We start from the raw sequence: 22,270 nt of genomic DNA on the forward strand, positions 1-22,270 counted from the left end.
ATATTTAATTGTCACACAGGTACAATTTGGTAAATGGTAAGCTAAACTACTATACTAGAATCATCACCAACATACAAATGAAAGCCTTATTATTTGATTTGTGAGGAAATTTAAATAATTCTTTAACATATAGTAATGTGAAAGATCTCCATAGGACTCTATGCAGTCTATGCAATAACTTAATTATTTTACTGTATGACTGTACTGGTCTCTCACATTGTAGTGAAATCCTGGCCCACTCTTCTTTTGAATATTGCTTCAGTTCATTAATGTTTAATGGCATTCATTTATGCACAGCTCTTAAAAGCCACACCACACTAGCATTTAAATCTGGTCTGGGTCACTACAACACCTTGACTCTTTTCTTTTTCAGACTTTTTATTGTAGATCAAGGTCGACTCAATGACTGCAAGGTGCCCAAATCATTATCCCTCCACCACCGTGCTTGACAGCTGCTATGTGGTCTTTGCATTGACATGCTGTGTTTGGTACCTAAACATGGCGCTATCCATTATGGGCAAACATCTCTACTTTAGTCTCATCTGTCCAGAGGACATTGTTGCAGAAGTTTATTTAGATGCAGCTTTTTTTTTTCCTAATTGCAATGGAATGTTAACATTTCCGATACTACCCGAGGCTTGTAAAGTTTGCAGCTCTTAGGTTTTTTTTTATGGAAAAAAAAATCCTCCCTGAGAGTTGTATTGTCTAACCTTTGAGTGAATTTTATGGAATTTCCACTCCTGGTAAGATTGTGTCATGAACACGGAGCTGAATGCTCCAGTCCAGAAAACTACCAGAAACTCTGCTTTTGTGTTTTTGACCAATTAATCAAGAGCATTTAATAAGCAGCACCTCTTGATTCCTATATAAGCAGTTTTTCCACAGGACTGTACTGAGTTCCATGAAAACTTTCTTTTTCACATGAATGTAAAAATATGTTGTTATGGTGGCTGTGATGTCCCTACAACAATATAATTGTAGTTACAAGACCATCATCGCAACAAACCAAAAATGAGTGAAATAATAAGTTCTAATATGTGACCGCATAACATGTATCACTCCTACAGTTAATCTTAACTGTGTACATTAAATAAATATGCCAAAGTAACAGTTTCTAATACATTTTTGTAACTTTCCCAATGATTATGGCATTGACTCTCAAATATCAGCTACCCACTGAGGATCCTCTTGATTAGGGAGGCGAGTTTTACATACCACACTCCCTCCAAACCTGAAACATGAATAGCAAAGTTATAATGAGAACTCGTTTTTTGAACTAATCATTTATGTACATGGAAAACTTGTTAGTCCAATTTTATCTGCTGTGTTTCATTTACCTGAGTTGCTGCTCTGTGGATGATAGAGTGTCTGAGTGCCAGTCTATCGATGTCTCTAGAGTATCCTCCACCAATAACAGCAGCGATAGGGACACCTCTTTTCACCACAGTCTTCAGCACAAACAAATCTCTCTGATAGAGCCCTAAGGGACACTTAAAGTCATTCAAAAAGTCTGTAAGTGAATTGAAGGTAAAAACACCGGGGTGTAAAACAGAATGGCTCACCTTGGTCTGTCAGGCGAAGCCTTCCGAGTTCATCTTCCCAGTGAGGATCAACCCCTGCGTCATACAAAACCAGGTCTGGGCGAAAGGTTTCCAGCAGCCAGGGAAGGTGGGCTTCAACTGTTGGGTACACCATCAGACATATTAGTGAGTTTTTAGAAGCATCTTCAATGAAAATCCTCTTAACGTACAGAGAAAAACAGTAGTTTCAAAATCAGCAAGGACAAAAACAATGCATAAAAACATAACAATTCTCACAAATTGAAAACAGTGCTGGAATTGCAATTCAGTGATTAGATATTTATCAATATGGAGAGTATCTACATACCTGTGGAGAGGTAATCCTTGTCCTCCAGCCCATCCTCCACACTGATATCTAGGTCGCTCTGTTGTTTACGAAGTGGGAAGTTTTTCCCACAGTGCACTGAGAATGTAAAGACAGAAGGCTCCTCTTTAAAGATGAAAGCAGTGCCATCACCCTGTAGGATGTTTGACACATGAAAAAAGTTTAGCTTCTCAACAAAGACAAATGCTAATCCACAACAGGGACTAGTGTACTCCACCTGATGAACATCTAGATCCACAATGAGAACTTTGCGTTTAGTCGGAGAATTGTCCATCGTGTATTTGGCTGCGACTGCAAGATCATTGAGGAGACAAAACCCCGAACCACAGCTGGGAAAAGCATGATGAGTTCCTCCTGCTGTGCTGCAAGCCAGACCCCTCTGCAGAGCGACTTCAGCAGCTAAAACAGTCCCACCTGGCAATGAGAGAGAACGTTAACAGCAAACATAATGCAATCTTTCCGGGTCACGTGTACGTCATGAATTTCTCTCACCTGTTTCATATCGACAGCGCCTAACTATGCCTTCACTCCAGGGAAAGCCTGTCCTCCTTTGCTCTTGCTCACTTATTTTCCCATTTATGAAGTTGTCCAGGTAGTCCTCGGTGTGCACACAGCTCAGTAAATCCTTAGAGGCAATTTCAGGGACCCACACCTACTGTAAGAAAGGAAAAAGCACATCAACAGGAAAATGTGTTTTCCAATAAATACTACTACTACTTTTAATAGCAGCAGTGATATTCACTATTAGTTGATCTTGTTATGTTTAGAAACTGGATGTCTGTAAATCATAAAAAAGTCCAACTGTTTTGTCGAAAAAACAATGCTTGTAGTGACACACAAGCAGGAAAAACGTATTATCTGTCATTTATTATCAAATAATCGATTATAATCACAGGCAGATATCATAAAAGTGTCTCACTCACCTGTTTCTCTGTAATGACCTGATCTCTGAGCAAACACTGTAAAACCCGGGGAAACTTGCCCATTGGAAACCTATGATTGGGTGGGAGGTCACACACATACTTGCTGTGATGAACTACTGGAAGTGCGCTAGATTCGTGTCTCACCTGCGAGATGAAAAAGGTGAGTTTTATAATGCACCCACTGCGGCTTTCAGGGGAAAAATACTTCAGTTCACTTTGTTTAAATTATCATACAAACTTCTTACTAGTTCAGCATGGAAGCACCTGCAGGAGGTGAGAGCTTCACCAATCATCAACCACGCGACTTTAGAAAACAGTCGCTTTATGCAGGTCATTTCTCAGACAGGAAGCAATGAATGACAGTCGCTTACTTAAGACGGGAGAATACTACATTATACACAGTTACGATGTTATGAAACGAGACAGGAAGTCCATAAAGTGTCCCGTCTGTACTGTGTAACGGGATGCTTGGCTGTTACAGCGCCTCCTCAATCTACTGCTGCCATCTTCTGTTTTGGAGTGCAAATAACTTTCTGTGCTGCTGTCACGGTTTCTTTCTACTGCTTTGTTTTCTACTATAGTACAACTTGATGGTGAGTATTTTTTTTAATCAGTTGTATCCTATCCACAGATTTACACGCATATACTATTTCAGTATTATGCAAAAATCTTGAACCACCTCTTAATGTTTTATCATTTGCTAGGATAATGTGTGCAGGAGAATGACTTTATTCTTGAACACAGTCTGAACTCTCGGTAATATAAGTAGTCTTCACAAGCAGCGCTCCAGGTGTATTGAAGGACATTTTAAATCTTTTTTTTTTCTTTTTCTTTTTTTTTAGTTGGCTTTTTGTTCTATTCTCTATCAACATGACCCCACACTGCTTTAATAATGTTGAGGAGAAGCCATTCCATCACTGATAGTGATCCATTATGTGTTTTTCTATCCAGGTGTGCTTTTACTGCATTAGGATTGTGCTTAGAACGATTGTCATGCTGAAGTGTACTTCTGATGACTGTAAACACTCATTGTTTTACCTCTCTCATTTGGGTTCATCACTCAATAAGAGCTGCCGTCACTGATTTTCAGTCCAGTCCATTTGTTGGGTAATTAAGCATACCTCAGCCATTTCCCCCTGTTTCCCTTCCTTAATAATGCCTTCTTGATAGCCAACCTTCCACTCAGACCATTCATGATGAAGCTTCAGCAAACAGTAAATGGATCGACTGAAGGGCCAGATGCGTCTCTCAATATCTCTCATGTCCTGTATCAAGTCTTATTTTTTTATATTTCTTAAGGACATGAATTGCAGATACTGTTCATCTGGTGGGGATAGTTTTTTTAGGCCTGCTACTTTTTTCTGCTCTCCACTTGTCCAGTTTCTTCATTTTTAAGGACACACTAAACAGGATGTGTCCTTAAAATACTATTTAATTCCTGTCAGACTGTTTTATCTTTGGTATTTTTTATAGATTCAACTAAAGAAATGGAAACGATCGTGTTTATGTGACAGGCTGCGCATAACAAAAACTAATTAATTTAAAATTGGTTCTCTAAAATTGTCTGCTATGTGAGGAAAAAAACACTGGTTTATCCCTTAAGTTAGGCACCTCTTTTATGCTTGAATAATTCTCAAATCAGTGTGATCAACAAACAAACAAACACACAAAAACTTTCCTCTGAAAATGGGTGAAAAAGCAAAAATTTGAAAGACCTTCAGAAGCCTCAGGAACTATTGCTTAAAACCAATTTTTAAAAAAAAACAAGAAAGCCAGACTCCTTGGAAACAAAATATTAAGAAAGAGGGGTGGAACAAGATTTTTGTACTGTCGTGTGCCTATGTATATGGGTTATTAATGTAACATGCATGCTTCTGTTTGAAATAATTAAATTAAGTACTTGTAAATTAAGTAGTCTATAAATGATATATATATAATTTCAAACTTCAGGTAGGCAAGTACAATTTCCATTTCAGTTATCACAACCAAGCTAAAACTAGAAAAAGCATTAAATGATTCTAAAAAATTTTATTTTCTTTTATTAGCTTAAGGGTTCATATGAGTAAAGGTCAGTATTGCAGGCCATTCAAAGCCATGTGAAAACGAGTTTTTTGTTTGTTGTTGAGGGAACCATGATGTTACTACATCTGGCTCAAATCCACATCTTGTTCTCCTGATGTTGTAGTTTAGTCGTCATCCAGTGAGCAGCATCCGCTGAAGTAAGCTGCTCAGATTCCTGAGTTAGGGTCAGAAAACAGATGGATTGGCTTAGCCAAAGCTGAATACACATTCTTTATGTGGCTGACTGTGAATGCCATCTGAAGAAAAAACTAAACAAAAACGTGAGTCTGTTATATCCTGTTTTTTAACATACAAACCTTTATGTCATGGTCAAACATAAGTTTTTTGTTTTCTACCCACACACTGCTCCTCCTTTCTACTATATTTCCATATAACGGCAGGGGTAATTGTTTTGTTTCCACTTCCTCTCCGATGTTTATCTGTACCCTGACCATCTTTAGGCAATCGTCCTGTGTCCTCCTTTGTTCCCATCACTGTCAGCTCCATGTCAGCACGCTGTGAACTGAGGTGGTTAATCATAGTGAGAGAGGATCATTTATGGTGTCACAGCAAAATCATGTCAGAGCCTGAGAGATTTATTGTCTTCACTCCCACATGTTCCAGTTAAAAGCTGCAGAAGGGCTCTGTGGCAAGTAAAGTATTACAAATATCAGCAGATTTCTTTCTTTCTATAGATGTAAAATGTGATAATTTAGCTAAAAAAAATACTACAGTGTTCTTGTCACTGTACTGTCGTGGATTTGAGCTGCTTTTGTGTCTGGTTTTACCTCTCTGGCTGTCTGTCTTACATTGCTTGCAGGCAGCTCAGGGCACCGTCTGGCAGACTGCTGGCTCTTCATGAATATGTGTGTGTGTTAGAGAGAGAGAATTGTCTGGCTGATTGGGGTTAGCACAGCCCCCTGAGAGTGGCTACTGTACTCACTGGTAGATAAGAAATAAGGCGAGCATGCTGGCCTCAGGTGCAGAGGGGAAATCTCTTCATAATAGAGAGAGGAGATTAGAGAGGTAAAATCAATCACTGACTTCATTCCGGTTAACAGACATTTCGAATAGAGAGAGATGAAGTTGGCTGTTCTTAATTGAAAGACTCCGATATATCTTGACAGAGGGATTGTGCTGGCGATAAAGGTTATATTAATTTATCATGGTGGATTTTCTCTTTTGCTTTTGCTTCGGTGTTTTACTAAATTTCATCTCGTCATTGTAAAGACCATGTGCTCAGTCTTTTATGACAAATCACTTGTACACGTGCCGCATGAGTGTTCCAGGTAACCAGTGATTTCTATTAATTTCCCTACAGTATCAAAAATCTACTGGCGTATTTGCTGAACTTTCTATTTGCTGTGAGGTGCAGAATGAGTAGAATTCTGGGATTTTCAGTTTTTTATTATTTTCATGGTCACTTTGATCCTGAAGATTTATTTTTATGTGTTTCTATTTTATTTAGAGCTTTTTGTGTGTTGTACTGGAGTACTGGGGGGAGCCCAGTCAGAAGCACCCAGTTTCACCTATACAGTTTTAATGAGTTCATAATGGCCTCGGGTCCTAATTTAAAGTATTGCTCACTCTCAGGAAGCAGAGGCACTCTAGCAGACACTGGGAAAGAGACTGCTTTCAATTATTAATGTGGACTGAGATGAAAGCTGCAATTTGTAAAGAAAAGCATATATTTTGAGCAGCTGGAGCTTTTCAGTATCGAGTTTGCATGTTCTGCCTGTACCTGTGTGGGTTTTCTCCGGGCACTTCGAATTCCTCCCTCAGTCCAGGGAGATCCATGTTAGGTTAACTGGTGATGGAGGAATGGATGGATTGAGTATATGTTTTCATTTTACACAACATGCAATTGTTTTTAGCTTCTCTGATATGTAATTGCTGCTTAAATTAATAAACATTATTTGGTATTTGTTGTGTGTCATTAGGATGAGGGCTAACAGTCCAAATATTCAGTTTACTGTAAGGAGGACTAAGAAAACAGTAAATAATCATATTTAAGCAACTAGAATCAGGATAAATAAAGAATTTTCTCATTTGATTTTTTAATTCTTTTTCATTTTCAGGTATATACTTTTTTTGTTGGGCACTGTAATCATGCAAAGTGGAGCAACAGGCAATAAAACATAAATTACATTTAAAAAACATGTTAAAATACTGCAAACTTGATATTTACTGTGATTTATTTTAATTCTAAAGCAAGTTCATGATTGCTGAAGACCAAGAAGACTGATGCATCAAATACTGCAGTGTATTACTTTGAAAATCCATCCATCCATCCCCACTATCATGTTCAGGTTTACCAGGGTCGAGGGGTTGAAACCTGTCATACAGCGAGAGAGAGAGTGAGAGAAAATGAGAACCACATTGTGAAGTATGATATCCATGACTTAGATCAAATGTTAAAGTGTGAAAACACCCTTATGTAGTTCTGCAGTATTTTTCACAAGTGAAGCAGAAAGCAGAGTTGACACGCAGCTGTGAGCTGCAGTCTGCTTCAGGGCAGCTGTTTTCAAGGCTTGCAGCTCCTGCATCTCATTGCCAGCAGCAACAAAGAAAGAAGATGACAACTGCTGGCCTTTGATCTGTTTTTTCTCTTTCTCTCATCAGGCAAAATAAGAGCAGGTTGACTTAAGTAAGAAAGCTTTTCTTCCTCATCGTGGCATAAGTTACAATTGGTTCATTGCTTGGAAAACAAAGTTGGTTTTTTCAACTAAAAAAACAAAACAAAACAAAAAACGTCCCCCGAATAACATTTATTATACACAAATGCATGATCAATTTTATTCTGCACGCAATGTGTTTTTAACCAAATGAATAACCCTGTCATCTCCAAATAGCCCTGTCATCTTGGCATGTATTTTCATGTTCCTGGAAGCAGCAAACGTGCTAGTTGTCTAACCCCAGTAGGGGAGTGTGTGGTGCAATGTTTGCATCAGACACTGGATTTGAACATACCTGTCAATTACACAACAATCACAACATCAAGCCCACAAACCCCTCTGTGCGCACCCTCCACCCCTCGACTCCGAGCGGAAAGAATTCGTTGGTAGATTGCGAGCGCTTGTAGAGCATGTTGCAGCAGGTGAGCAGGAGTGGTTATTGGATTGAATTAATTTGTAGCTGCTGTTTCTGTATGATATTGACGGCCTGTTGCTCGTTCCCTCCGAGGCAATCCTCTGGTCACACGAAAAGTATAATGGACTGACTCCTCATCCAGTTCTGTGTCCCTATAATCACATACATCCAGGTGAGGCATCCTGTGTTTGGGCTGTGGTATAATTTTCTGTCGTTTCACCCAGTGTTTACATTTTTCCGTTCATTATCTTCTCAGTATTCCCTGGCATCGCTCATTGTTTGGGAATGTCCTTACAGCTGTTACCCTGACTAACTCTTTCTGTGTGGCTCTCCTTTGTTAAGCATGTTGCCCATATGTGTTGTCAAAGCTGTTATGCGTGAGCCAATGAGCCAAGACTTCATGAAATGGAGCATAGCCAAAAATATAGACACACAAATATTTGCCATTGGGGTTACAGTTGAGGTGCGAGTGGAAAAGCTCTTGGTTTTGAAGTCTCAGCTTTTCAACTTAAGTGGAAAAGATTTGATCAATACAACAATCTACTGGTCACTAAATCTGAATATTTAACAATATTTTAAGATAGATAATTAGAATAGAATAATCTCTGTTGCTGTTTTATCAGCAAAAAAAAGCTTAAGCAATTAACAAACCAAGATAACATCTGCTATCACACACTGATGGCCCTCATGGGGGCATTTCAAGAACAGCTGTTCTAACTCATTCAAGAGAGTGTGTTTTATGTCAGAGGGGTGGCTTTAAGATCCGGGATCTGCTGATGTTGCCCTTTTTATTTTTTAATGAACTCCAAAAGACTGATGAAATATGAGAGCTACTTTCAGCAGCTCCCTTATTTGCATATTTGAGTTGGCAGATTTTCTTTTTTTTTTCTTTTTTTTTTTAATGGTGGATGCCTTTCCTAACACAACTCCAGTTGGATTTATGTCTTCTCTTAGGACTGAGTCAATGCTATTTTGATTGCAAAGCAAACATGTAAACTGCAACACTACTGATGAAATATGAGTTTTTATTGTAATAAAAGGATACTCATCCCCAGAGAAGTTGGTAAGCTGTTCGCGTGCACATTAAAGTTAAACCCTCACCGTCAGGCTTCATCATGCATGTTCTCACCTGCTTAGTGAAAACATAAATTTCTCCTCTAAAATGGTTATTACGTTTGATTTCTATAATTATCCAATTTGTTCCCTGTAGCTCTTGTGATTTGCTTTTTTTATTGCTGGTATTTTAAAAAATTATCTGACAGTTATCCACATCTTAGTTTTTCTTAGATCAATTCAGGATAAAATGTGCCATTAACACTACTGTGAATATATTCCCAGTCAAATAGTGAGCACACCCCCATGCTTTTATCAGTCTTTAGAGGCTATAATTCAAATCTGATCAGGAGGGGGGGAAAAACAGTCTGAAAACTGGGCTCCTAATTATCTCTGCACAGCTTTTACGGGGTAGACCTAAAGTGTAGCTTCATGTGATAATGCAGAACATCTGCCCATGTTCTTTGGTATGCTGTGAATCTGTAGGGGAGTCAGAAAGCAGCAGAGATATTGAGTCAGACTGTGGTATCGCTGGAATGTTTTCTAATGATGTTTGCGTTTTATATTGTATCCGTCTGTTGCCACAGCTCCGTACAGTTCGTGTTGCATAAAATGCATACAACAACATAAGCAATGCTTTATGTTATCAGTGTTGCAGAAGCAGATAAATTATTAATTTTCCATACTGACACTGTTAGTGTTTTCTGTCTCTTGCTCTGTGTAGCAATAGGACATTTCATTGCTGGCAGGCAAACCTACCACCATACAGCCACATGTTTCAACAACACAGCTGGCTCCATTTTCTTTGCCTCACTTTAATCTCACTATACAATGTGAAGATCACAGCGTCTTCAGAGTGTCTGTCTCATCTTGACAGCCATGTTGATATCTCTGATAAGAAGAAGAGGGAGAGACGAGACAGCAGGTGAATGTGTTTCACCTCATACAGTGTAAATCATCCTCACAAGTCATAAATCTCTCAATGTCTTGACATCACTACGTGTATATCATTGTTACGTGTGAAAATATAATTACAGGTGATGTTTGTACCTGTGGTCCATAAACAGTTCACTATATATTTCATGTTAACTCCAAAAAGTAGAAATAACTACATTTAATTAGTTCTAAAATGATCATGAAAATTTGAGAGTAAAAAATAGATCATTCAAACACCCATGTACAGGATGTAAAGGATATTTAGTTGGAGTTTATATTTAGTAAATATAAATGGATATAAATGGATATAATTTAGCACTGTGGGGTTTGGATGACTCTTTTGACAGTTTTTTCACATGGCTGCGTGAACTCAAAGGCAAATCTTTACCCCAGAAAGATCTTCCATAACCTTAGATTTGTCAAACTGTAATGTTTCGAAAAGAGAGAACAGAAAAATGGAGTGATCATGAACTCCTCCAGTTTCAGTCTCTTAAACATCCAGCTGAAGTGAGTGATGAACAGATTGGTAATCTGTCTCTCTGATTGCTCTGTAAATCTGCCAGAAGTATCAGTAATATCCTTTTTCACTCACATTTGCTTCTTTCTGGAGGGTTTGGCACGGAACGCCTCCGCCTGCTGCCTTGGTGGAATTCCTGCCATCTCGAATAGTTTGCTTTGCAAGCCTGACACATCCCTCCCCAGACCTGTCTTGACATAGTTGTCATAGCAGTGATCTGCAGTGGGAAGCCTTGTCTTGTTTCCATTTTAACAAGCTCTGCGTATGATTGTGGGTTCAAAAGTTGCGCTTAGCTTTGGTACTAAACAGTTGAATGTTTCTGGAACCACTAGAATGAAGAAAAAAGAAACTCCAATGGCTACACGGGCCCAAAACATGACTTCTTGGACTTGTTAGTATAAAATCACTCAAGTGCAATGATTCTTTGAATTTAAAAGCCTAGTCAAATTAAATGAATTTTCACTGGCTAAAGTCATAAATTGCCTAAAAGAATTGGAGTTCTGCCTTGACATCCAGATGGTAGGATCAGAATTGTTTGCAACCAACATGAAAGCTTGGATCCATCCTGCCTTGTATCAGCAGTTTAGGCTTCTGCTGCTGTAATGGTGTGGGAGATATTTTCTTGGCACCTCAGTGCCAAATGAGCATCATTTAAACACCACAGCCTACCTGATTATTGCCAATCCCTTTAAAACCACAGTGTGACCATCTTCTGATGGCTACTTCCAGCGGGATAACACAGCACGTCACAAAGCTCAAATCATTTCAAACTGGTTTCTTCAATATGACAAGGAGTTCACTGGTGACTGCTCTCCACAGCCACCTGATTTCAGTCCAATAGAGGAACTTTAAAAAAAAAAACATACTCATTTTGTTTGTTTGTTTGTTTGTTTTTTAAGTTATGCATGCTTTTTTAAAAAGCATGACCATTTTGACTGAGAGATGAATGGCCAGGTGGGTGTAGCTGCTAGATGTGTGTTAGACCAGTGTAAAGTGACTACTGTAAATATACAAAGATATGCTCCCTTTTGTTTCCTCTCTCCTGTTTGGGATCCTGATTCTGACTTTCATTCTAGGTTAGCTTGTGAGATCTATCTGACTGTTCTCTCTTCTACTAGCCTTGGACTGTTCACCTGCTCTGACGGGCCTTCCCCGTTCATCTTACTTATTCTTTCCTGGATAGATAGCGCATATTCTGCCGGTCGCTTCATAGTTACACTTGTCTGTTTCAGCTGTATGTACTCAACCAAGACAAAAATATCAAAAAATGTCATTTTTATGAATTAACTCGACAACCACATGTGACCTAGAAATAAGCTTTTGTTGTTTTAACCTATTGTTACCAAACAAGCTTTAAGACTTTTCATAGAGAGATTTAGTGGGCTATACTACTTCCCTTTTATGATAATGTTCAAACACCAAAGCTCTTGTGTGCCTCCTGTAACCTTTCCACGTAAGCATTCAGACAGTAGAGGAAATATAAACAGATAAACACGTCAAGGACATCAGGAATGTCATGACTGAACAAAAGATCATGAACATGAAAACTCTGCACTCATATATCCTATCTTAAAGGTCAAAAAGCAGATTTGAATACATATTCAACAACTGCTGTGTTAAGTATTCCTAAATATACATGGAAACATTTCTGCTGCTGTACGTACATATGGGTTATATGATTAAGAAAAAAAAATGCACTATAAGAGTCAGTACAGAAAAGACAGGCCTTGTTTATAGTAATAGTATATACTATATAGTATAGTATAGTATAGTATGGTATAGTAAGTCTTACAGTTTTTGGAAGCTTTTGCATTCATTTGCAGTCCAGTTTATTTACCTGAAAATTTTTAGAGGAATCTTTTTAACTTGCTTGTTAAGTCACTTAACACTGACCTATGGATTGTTCAAGCGTAAAATACACACCTAACTCAAACTGTGAACGGTGCAGGAAGCAGGCTGAAGACAATTGGGAAAAGAGGAATAAAGAGCAGGAGGAAGCTCTCAACACTGCCGAGGGAAGATGACAGCCACAGGCTGAATGCAAAGTATTTTATGAATGAGGGAAGCATTTTCTCCCCTCAGGCCAGAGGTCAGTTTGAGTCCAAATGCTTTTTATTTCTGTAGAAGTGGTTTCACATATTATTCCTGAAAATCAAATAAAAGAGACAATTGTTATAAACTTATAAAATCAAGCATAATTTTACTTCAAATTTCTTCCAGAAGCAGTATGAAAGAAAATAAAATAAATCTACATCACTTAATAAATATGGAGACCTATTGGGACTTTCTTTGAACAGACATTAAAAAAATATTTTCTATACATGGAATAATATCAATAATGTAAGTCAGTTATTAGGTATTTCCCAAAGGTGCCATTAAGTATAATGTATTTATGTTTTATAATGTGAATATTACGCAAATTAGTACGATGTGGTATCCATGTAAACCAAACAGTCAGTGTTTGCTTGTAAATGAAAACTTGAGGAAGCATGCTTCCTTTTCAGCATCTGAATCTTCCGTTTCAATCTTCTCACAAAGATATCATCTTAATCTGTGATTACCTGCTCCAGCCTGATTCCCAGGGTGAATGACTTGAAAGCATTCTTTCTCATCGCAGTGTTTCAAAGCTGAACACAGACGATTCAGCCAGTGAACTCAGGCGTTCCCCAGAGGTTGTTTTTGAGGTCTTGAAACCATTTCACGTTGTTATTTTATACTATCAACTACTGTTGGTCCCTTTACTCTGCACACCCACCTCCATCTCCTTTCTCCTCCCCTTTCACCTCCCAGCAAGTACACATTCTCCCTGCTCATATGCATATTCTGAGTCGTAGTTGTGGAAGCTGATCAGTCCTGCTGCCCCCCCATCCCAGAGAAAAGCATAAGGAGGAGGAGGAGGGGGTGATGGCAGGCTTGCCAGAAGAAGTCTATGTGAACATGTGTGCCGCTGTGAGGGGCTGTCCAACTCTCTCTCTCTCTGTTTTTACAGGAACCAGGCTTGCTGTTTCTGTCTTGCCATGATTTCAGTGACATTGTTTAGGAAACACAGACAACTCTTTTCTACTCAGCAGGTAAGAGTCACCTTCCATGTGCTTATGAGTGAAGGAACCACGATAACTGTTAATTTCTGTCTTTGCTAATAATGCTTAGCTGAGTTTGTGTGTTACGCTGTATGTTGTTTCTAAGTATGTTGAACTATTCAGGACCTGTTTCTTATCGCCTTAATAATCCCCCAAGACTCTTTTCACTTTTCTAGATAGTCTTGCCATGTCAGTGAAGACACTTAGTCTGTTTTCACTCTGTGACTTCTTCTCTTCATTTAAATCAGCCCAGCATTCATCTGAGGATAATGAGACCTTCTTTTCAAGGAAATACTCTTTTTTTAAAAAAAAAAAAAGAAAAGAAAAAACGAGCATTTCCTTGAAAGGCACCCTAATCCTCTGTACACTTCACATTCACCATGTAGGGACAGGTTGTACTGCAGACCCTATACAGAGTTTTGTAAACTATTATATAACACTGCTTATGGCTTTGCAAATGCATATGTCTAGCATTGTCTTTCCAGTTAGGATTTGTCCTTGTCTGAGAATGCCTTATCTGCTTGTTTTCCAAAGTTCGTGTGCATGTGTGTTTGTGTATGACTGTTTGTCAAGTGTCTCAAGGCCATGTAAAGGCGTTGCCAACTGCTGATTTCTCACAGAAACAGCACCGGCCTACATGGGCTAAATTACACAAATTAACTTTCAAAATACACGTAAATACACGTACCTAAATGATGATCTTGATAAACGTTTGGGCTTGCATTAACACTGTGACTTGTTTTGCTTTTAAAACATGCTGATTAGAAACAGCAGGTCTCCTGTAGGTTATGTTTATTTAGGAATCGTCCTGGATCATCTGAAAAAATGTCATTTGACGTAAACAGATGACAAACTTGTTTGGTGGCAAAATAAGGAAATTGTTTGTTTTTCCGGGTACACTTTGAATGTCTCGGGCTTGTCCAAGGTGCGTTTTAAAGAAGGGCTTAATGAAGGGGTGACATCCACGGACATCCTCTGCCCTGATGAATGGTGGAGTGCGTAATAAATCACCAACTGTGGAAGAGCAGTCAGATTCCTCTGTGCAGTGATGTCACCACTATTGGGTGTGAAACAGATCCAGACTTGAACAGCCCAGCATGAGCCAGATGTTGAGTTTAGTTTCACTCCACGCTCTTGGCTGGATGGCATGTACTCAGAGCCGTTCAAAGCTAGATTTAGAGGCTTTATATTACACATGTATAGGGTATAGTGAGGCTGTGGTAATTACAGGACACAGAGACATACGGAAACACGCTAAGAAGTATGTATCATCTCGTTTTACGTGCACTGTGATCTGTGATCTTCTTGTTCTTTTTCACATGAATTACAAATGATCTGTCTGTTTGTTTCAGGTTCATTTGCTTCACAGTTTGAGAGTCTTGCATGAAAAATGGCCGTCCGATATATCAAGCTCAAGTACTTGTGGATTTATGCTTTGAATTATGAAATACTATAAAATACAACAAAAATGGAGGTCACATCGGAGGTGAATTTGGAGAATCATCAGTCTTGGACAGTTTTAGGATTGCACAAAGTGACCTTTTTCACAAAAGACTCATCTGGAGAATATGCTGCTATCTCAACTAATGACTCACTGGAGCACAGAGGAGATGATTTTTGTTCTAAAGCCCAAAGCTCACTCTTAGAGCGAAGTGGGGATATAACCACAAATGAAAAGGCTTTTGTTTGTGCTGTTCAGAAGACTGTGTGCTTTCTGGAGACTGAAGAAAAGTCAGTCATCCCTAGGGAAGCATCTCTGAACTCAGCTCAGCTTCTTGAATCGAAACGTATTTCACTCAGGACTAATCAGAACTGCTGTGGTAACTTTTCACCTCCTCCTCCTGAATCAGAAGACCAGTCAAGCAAAGCTGTTCAGAATCATCCTGATGAGATGCTGGATTTTACCTGTGAATATTTGAAAATAGACCGCAAAAACTTTGACCCAGTCGCACTTAATCGGAACTTCATTCCTGCCACTGAGGTCCCTGCAGCTATTCCCGAATGTGGCTTGAGAGTCCTGGATTTGCCACACATTGTGAAACACAAACAGAGCTCCATTACCTTCTCAGACTACACCTGCCCTCCGACAGGCAACGGCTATGCTTTTGTAAATGAGAGCTCTGACGATGGAGGCTCATCACAGGAGGGTGAGCAGGAGGACGATGATGGTCATCATGACGGCGACAATGACGACGACGACGATGACGATGTGTTCCCAGAGCTACCTCACGGTCGAGATCTCCTTGTCCATCATAGACAGAGGAACGCAGGCAAAGAGAAAGAGAAAAAGAAACTTTGCATGAGCTCACAAGCAGGAAATGATCACACACTGAGAAGCTGTGGTTATGAAGCAGAGGGGGAAACCAGCAGTGAGAAGGTATGCTTTAAAATATTCTCTTTTGCCCTTCAATTTTAGTATTAATCAATTAATAACCCCTTGCCATGAAAATAGAAGTTATTTTTAGATGCACAACTTCACAAATAAAATATCTGCTTACTGAGCAACAGAAAAGAAACTGGTAATGAAGTGGAAATCTACAACAGTAGATTCATCACTAAATGCTGCTTATATTTAACATATGAAATATCTCAATACAAGACATAATGTAAGAAGACCCTGCACTTGAATTTAGCACATGTGAAATGTTTTCCCACGTGTGCTAAAACTGGTGAATTCTGTCATAAATTCACACAAGATTTCTTGGAGGCAAATAAAATAAAGTGTTTTAGAGCATGATATCTTAAGAAGAGGTAAATGGATATACTGATAACATAGGTACAGTTCAGTGTCTGAATTCATGATTTCTCTGTTTTCTTTAGAAAAGGAAAGGTTGACACTGAGAGATAAAACAGAGTTGCTACAAGTGTGTGGGAGTACATAGACTCCACATTGGTACTGATGTACAAAGCTGTTTGCAGTTCTGTTTCCTTGCACTCCATCAGAAGGCAGCAACATTTCAGTAGGCCATATTGGCACCGAACTTAGCTGTCCATTACTGAGCTTTCTGCCTCATCTTTGTCTAAGGCAATCACTAATCTTTATTGCCCTTTTAAAATCTTATATGCACATTCGTCTTATAATCCATTAAATATGTGTTCTGCTACAGCTGAGGAGATCGTATCCAATTGCACATAGCTGTCATGTTTTTTGAACAGTCTGCACATAATAGTGCATATGTGAGCAGGGCAGAGTAAAGTGCATGTCGACTTCTCTGTCTGTTGGTTGGGGAAGATGTCGTAATGCCAGCTTTATGTGCAGAATGATACTCTGCCCTGAATAGGTTGTTTTGGAGAAGAGTTGAGGAATGCAGGGAATCCAGGGAGTCTGTTGTAAATATTATTAAAGGACGGCAACAAATGTTTCTTGTGCTGTCACACGACAAACCGTGTTATCTTATGGCAGACTGTTATGTGAGGGTTACTGTAAGCAAGGCAAGGCATGTAAAAGTTGTTTGTGAAGTTTTAAGGAACTAGTGTGTGGATAACTTTACGTTTCTGTGAGCGAGCTTGAGTTTCATAGTGTGTTATTAGAAGGGGGAGCCAGTAGGGCTATGGAAAATATATCAATAAATGAATACATAAGTAAATAAAGTAAAATAAAAAGTAGAAAACTTCAGTGTAGCAATATAAATTAGTTAACTAATTTATTACTTATCTTGAAGTTATTGTTATTTGCTTCATCTCTCAGCCTCATCCTGTCTGGTTTTATTCCCTTTTCTGGGTTGGCTCCAGACCTCTGATTGAATAATTCAAATACATAATTGCAGAAGACCAGAGCTGCACAGTCAAGTTGGTTTTGACTGTAGTAGTGTGCATATCTTTCTTTAAAGTCTCTGGATGTGAAAGATTATTTCTGAAATAGCACACAGTTGCAGTAGTTAACATGAACCATATGAGGGCACCATTTGCATAAAGTTAACACTCTGTGGTATCTTCACAACTCCCCCTTTACTTCAACTCATTTAGCTCAAGTGTAAGTAAAAGAATCATGCACTTCTTAAACTATCTTTCCAGCTCTACAGATATGGCTGTGGCTGTGTTCATGGGGTATTTTTGCAGCACAGGGTAGTAGGAATGTAATTTATTCCTCCAAGCAGCCAGGTAGCCGTTGCCCTTTCGCATGACCGGCTGCTACATTTGGATACCTCCATGGTGATCTCTGGCACTCTCTGTGGGTGGCGTAGACTAGGCAGCCAGCCCAGAGCTCACACACTTAACTCCTCATTTCCATGTCAAAGCCAGTATGTTGGGGTTTACAATGTGGCCAATTTGCGCTGATAAAGTTATAGTCAGCTCACATCTTGTTGTCCCCGGATGATAGTATTGATGCATTTATCTAAAGGATTGACTCATACCAGCGCAGTTGCTATGGTGTAGAGGCTTCACACAATTGCCAGGGCAGGATTGAGGGTAAAGGCATGACGAGATGAATCAAGGGTAGTGTCTCACTTGACTGTCAAGTCCTCACTGGAATTTGTCTCATTCCAAGTAGAAGTGCCCACATTCCTGAGCAGCACCTTGTGGGGATGTCACTGAAAAGAGGCAGTGTGAGTGTGTTACAGATTTGGCTCAAGCTTATTCCAGAATGAGGCATCTGGCTCTTGCGTTTGTGTTTGTCTGATACCCAGGGTTAATTACCTCACAAGATCTTCAGCTTCCGTTCCTTCAGTATTTTCAGTCATTTGGTCTAGAATTTATCACCAGTATCTTTAAAATTACTATTTCAGCTTTTTGACTCTTGATCAAAAGAGTTCAAATAGCCAGACAAACATGCACTGAGCAGTGCTCAGTGCTGTATTGGGGCTTCATTCCAGATCTTTAAGCAAATAGTCTCTCTATCCTGACTTCATAACAGTCTGGTCAGTCTCTGTTTTAACTTTGTTGGACAAATGTGCGCTGATGTCCCATTTGATTTGATGTTTTACTAAGTTCACAGAACATTTTTTGAATCAGTATATTTTTACTGTGCAAACCATTACTAATCTTATATCACCATCCTTACATAACTTAACACTGAACTGAGCTTTAATTTCAGTGTGACGTGTATTTTGAGAGCCTCATAAATACTCATTTATCAAGTCACACACTCTGAAATAACAGAAACCATGATTATATTAAAGGTTAGTACAAGTGATAAGAGACAGAAACTTGTCAGTTTGAACATACAGTCCTTTCATATGTTATTGATATGCCTAATGTTAAGATGCCTTAAGCCTAAAAAGCTATTTCAGAGCCTGTAAGAGATTTATTATAAATTTATTTAAAGCACAACTTTATCTAAATACATGAATTTTCAATATATTAACAACTTTTTCCCTCCATGACTGTTTTTCATAAACACAAACAGGAAAATATCTTGTTTTCAATCTGCAGAATACCTCAGACAGACACAAACAGAAGCCGAAACAAAAACACTGAGCGTGTAGGAGGATTCTTTTTTGGGAATAAGTGTGTATTCTTTTGAATATCCTAATAAAGCTTGCATGTAAAATCAAAAAAGCTCAGACACAGATTCATCGTTATCATCATTTCACTTATTAGCAGTGGCCACAAGTTTATCCACCACAGGGCAGAGTTTGTGCCGTCTGGTTTCTGTTCACAATAAGTGAAAATTCCTTTTATTTGTTAAGCAGACAGAGAGGATTGGGCTGTCTAAACATTCTGATCCAATGTCAATCCTTTTACATTCCCTGATCAGTCTTGAAAAGCAGACCTAGCAGAGAAAGGAAGCTTTTATTTTTTCCTCTTTGGTGACCCCTCAGGACCCTTCAGGCCTTAGAGGTCAGCAGGGGATTGGCCAGATTTAGGTCATTCCTCTGGGATTGAGTGAAAGGAAGCACTTTCTCCCAGTGCTGGGTCAGTCAGCTGACCATGGCTGGTCAGCAGGCTGAAAAGTGTGCCTGGTGTCTCCTCCAGCTCATCAAATTTTAGAAAGAATGCAAAATAAGTTTATATAATTATTTAAATGTTTTGCTACATTGAGAATGATTTACAGCTTTAAGAAAGCTGTTGATATTAAAAACAGTAAAAAGGGATATTACTATTAGTACAAATATTACTCCTACTGCTATTAGTGTTATTATTACTTGCCTCAATGTCACAACATTTGTAGAGCCCCATGTGACCAAGGATTGTTTGAGTTTCTTCCTCTGAAATGGAGGTATTTATTAGTGAGAAAGTTACTCTAAGGTAGATGGGATAGCTTGTATTTATTCTGACTTTTCATTAGATTTTCCTTTTTTCTTTCCAAATATTTGAAAATAACGACCTTATGACTAGAAAGGTACACTTTTCCAAGGCATTGTCAGGAACTCCCCAACAGAGCATTCATTCAAAGTAAGCTCTAATGTTGGAGAAAATGACTTGATTGCAGAAGGCTCAGGCATGGGTTTTAGTTAAAATTCTAGGAAATTACCTAATGGTTTTACGGAGGTGGTTGATGATCACTGCCTCTGAGTTTAACAGGAAATTGGAGTCGATCAACATTCACTGATAAAAAGAAACACACAGGCATTACTTTTTGTAACTATCTGGGATTCCGAGGAAACGTTTAAAAGCCTGGAGTCACGATTGTTACACACTCTTATCTTTTGTTTTTACTCAAAAATCCACATTTAAGCAACAAAGTAGCTGGGAAGGAATTGAGATGACAAAGTTTTAACTCCGTGCAAACTTGGAGACGTCATAGATAAAGATTCAGAATGGCCTTGGTGCATCTACCTCATCCAAAAACATGAACACAGAAGCTCTACTGGATAAACCACAAGTGAACCTTTGCTGATCTGAGCTCAAACTTCTGTTTACTAAATGTCCAGCTCTTTGTCCTGGAATACAATTTTAACATACTTACTCTGCAGTGTATGTTATACCTGGAGGAGCTCCATTAAAACTGTTACTACTATGATAAATCCTCCAGAAAACCCATGCTTTCATACTCAGGTTCTTGAAAAAGGTACACGTGGGTGCTGTTGGATTTGATCTTCCCCAGGGCTACACAAGGAAAACACAGTGATATCTCTCCTTTCTGTCAGGCTGACATTCTGCTCAGATTACAAAACAGCAATGATAATTTATGCTTTGGTGACTGAAGTGTATCCAGCTGATTAATGAAGATGGACCTCCAGAAGGCTGACACAGCTCCTGTCTGTGTAAGGATGGTCTATTTATATACGCACTGTGTGTCTGGGGAGTGGTGAAAGCCAGTGCGGGGTATTCCATCATGCTCTGTATGGCACACATGTCTGGAACCTCCTCGTCTGCTCTTTCACCCTGAGGATATCACATTTCATGCATGCATGGCAGCAAGGCAGACCTCTGATCTAGCATCTGCAATTTACAAGAACATTTTGGGGGTTTGTCTGTAACTTTTTGAGCCTATGGGGATGTGGTAAATTGACAGATGTTACCTGGAAGCTTGCATGTGTCAAATTTGACTAACCAGTCACCCTCAATTGGATTACTTCCATTGCAGTTTTGATGACGACTTTTGATTTTGATGATGTGATTTATTTGACAGTTAAAACTTGCAAAAAATAAGATACAGATGTTTTCTGAAAACTGTGAAAAGTCTATTATAATACATCAGCAGTAATTAAGATAATAAAAGTGACAATTTAAAATGCCCATTTTTTTGCAGAATAAAACACCCCTTGATAGTTTTAATTAGACAGTACTAAAAAGTGTCCCTGTATAGACTCAATTTTTGGCCGAATACTATATAATGGCATTGTTTGCTTGTTGACTCTTATCTGAGTGCTTGATTACCCACAGGAGTCTCCACAGGTCCAGTCACCCTGGTCGGAGTCAATAAGTCAGCTAATGAGGAAACTAGACCAACTTAATCTGGACATAGAGGAGGCTCTGAGTGCAAGTTCGTCCCCCTCAGACACACCCTGCACCACCCGCAAGAAAAAGGTTGGTGTCTGTTCGCACAGCTTGATATCATAGCTATAATTAGCAATGAGTTTTGTATTTTGATACTCGTACAGAATTAATAGTACGTCTCACTGAATGTGTTATAAAGCAGCACGCGGGGTGCAGCACTTCCACCTTCAGTACCTTATGATATGTGAAGTGTTACGGCCACTTTGGTGTGGTATGTCTGCATTCCTGTGAAGCGCATGCCGCATACTTGGTCACACTTTTTAAACTTTCCTAAATCAATTTAGTTTGCTCTCTGAGAAAATCCCAGTGGATTATTTGGACCTGTAAGTAACAGGTGTTCAATTTTTTATGTCCTGGTCCATTTATTTAAAGAGCTGCACATTAGGTGAGGATATAGACAAGCTCTCAAATAAGGCAGGAATAACCCATAAACCCAGTATGTGGAGGGAGATATAGTATGCTGCAAGGCTTGTGAGATATGGTAATAAAGTCTGTGACACTATGGGCTTTGTCACGCTGTCTCGAAGTATCTGTGTGGCTCTTAGTCTGTGTAATCATCTAGGTCTGCGGCTCTTAGATGTGATACTGGAATCTACAGTGCTTTAGCCTGGTCAGAGTGGTGCAGCAGGAACAGACTGCTATTGTACTTTTGCCATTACAACTGCGACCATACCACTGTTTTCTAAAAAGGGCCCTTCTCATGGTGGCGTGTTTCATGGAATATCCCACAAGAGTTTGCATTCATGAACAAAAGTGCTCTTTTGGGCTCCATATGTATGCACTACACAGAAGAGCTGTTGTGTTGGAAGGGAGTTTGTATG

General features: G+C 39.1%; 2 protein-coding genes across 4 annotated transcripts in view; one reads left to right on the top strand and one right to left on the bottom strand.

Annotated features, from left to right (window-relative positions):
* hdac12 (histone deacetylase 12) lies at nt 1-3,253 on the bottom strand. Of its 3 annotated transcripts, none has more exons than XR_010095494.1 (8): nt 3,074-3,253; nt 2,829-2,972; nt 2,398-2,557; nt 2,123-2,319; nt 1,888-2,038; nt 1,563-1,679; nt 1,338-1,469; nt 1-1,231 (listed from the first exon to the last, which is right to left on the bottom strand). XR_010095494.1 is itself a non-coding variant. In XM_063492988.1 (8 exons), exons 1-8 carry the CDS (start codon nt 3,161-3,163, stop codon nt 1,208-1,210), a joined length of 1,026 nt encoding a protein of 341 aa, XP_063349058.1. In that variant the 5' UTR covers nt 3,164-3,252; the 3' UTR covers nt 1-1,207. The 3 variants fall into 3 exon arrangements, 2 of the variants coding, with proteins under 2 accessions (XP_063349058.1, XP_063349060.1); XM_063492988.1 differs by having other exon boundaries at nt 1,338-1,480; nt 3,074-3,252; XM_063492990.1 differs by having other exon boundaries at nt 1,338-1,480; nt 3,093-3,199.
* Nucleotides 3,254-15,847: 12,594 nt separating this feature from the next.
* The window catches only part of stard13b (StAR related lipid transfer domain containing 13b), a 61,124-nt gene continuing 54,701 nt past the window's right edge, over nt 15,848-22,270 (top strand). The window contains exons 1-2 of the mRNA XM_063492964.1: nt 15,848-15,942; nt 21,336-21,479. Of these exons, the coding sequence (XP_063349034.1) occupies nt 15,865-15,942; nt 21,336-21,479 (222 nt within the window). The 5' untranslated portion in view covers nt 15,848-15,864. The remainder of the gene's footprint in view (nt 15,943-21,335; nt 21,480-22,270) is intronic.

The sequence above is a fragment of the Pelmatolapia mariae genome, linkage group LG14 (genome assembly GCF_036321145.2).
Source record: "Pelmatolapia mariae isolate MD_Pm_ZW linkage group LG14, Pm_UMD_F_2, whole genome shotgun sequence".
NCBI classification, from domain to species: domain Eukaryota; kingdom Metazoa; phylum Chordata; class Actinopteri; order Cichliformes; family Cichlidae; genus Pelmatolapia; species Pelmatolapia mariae.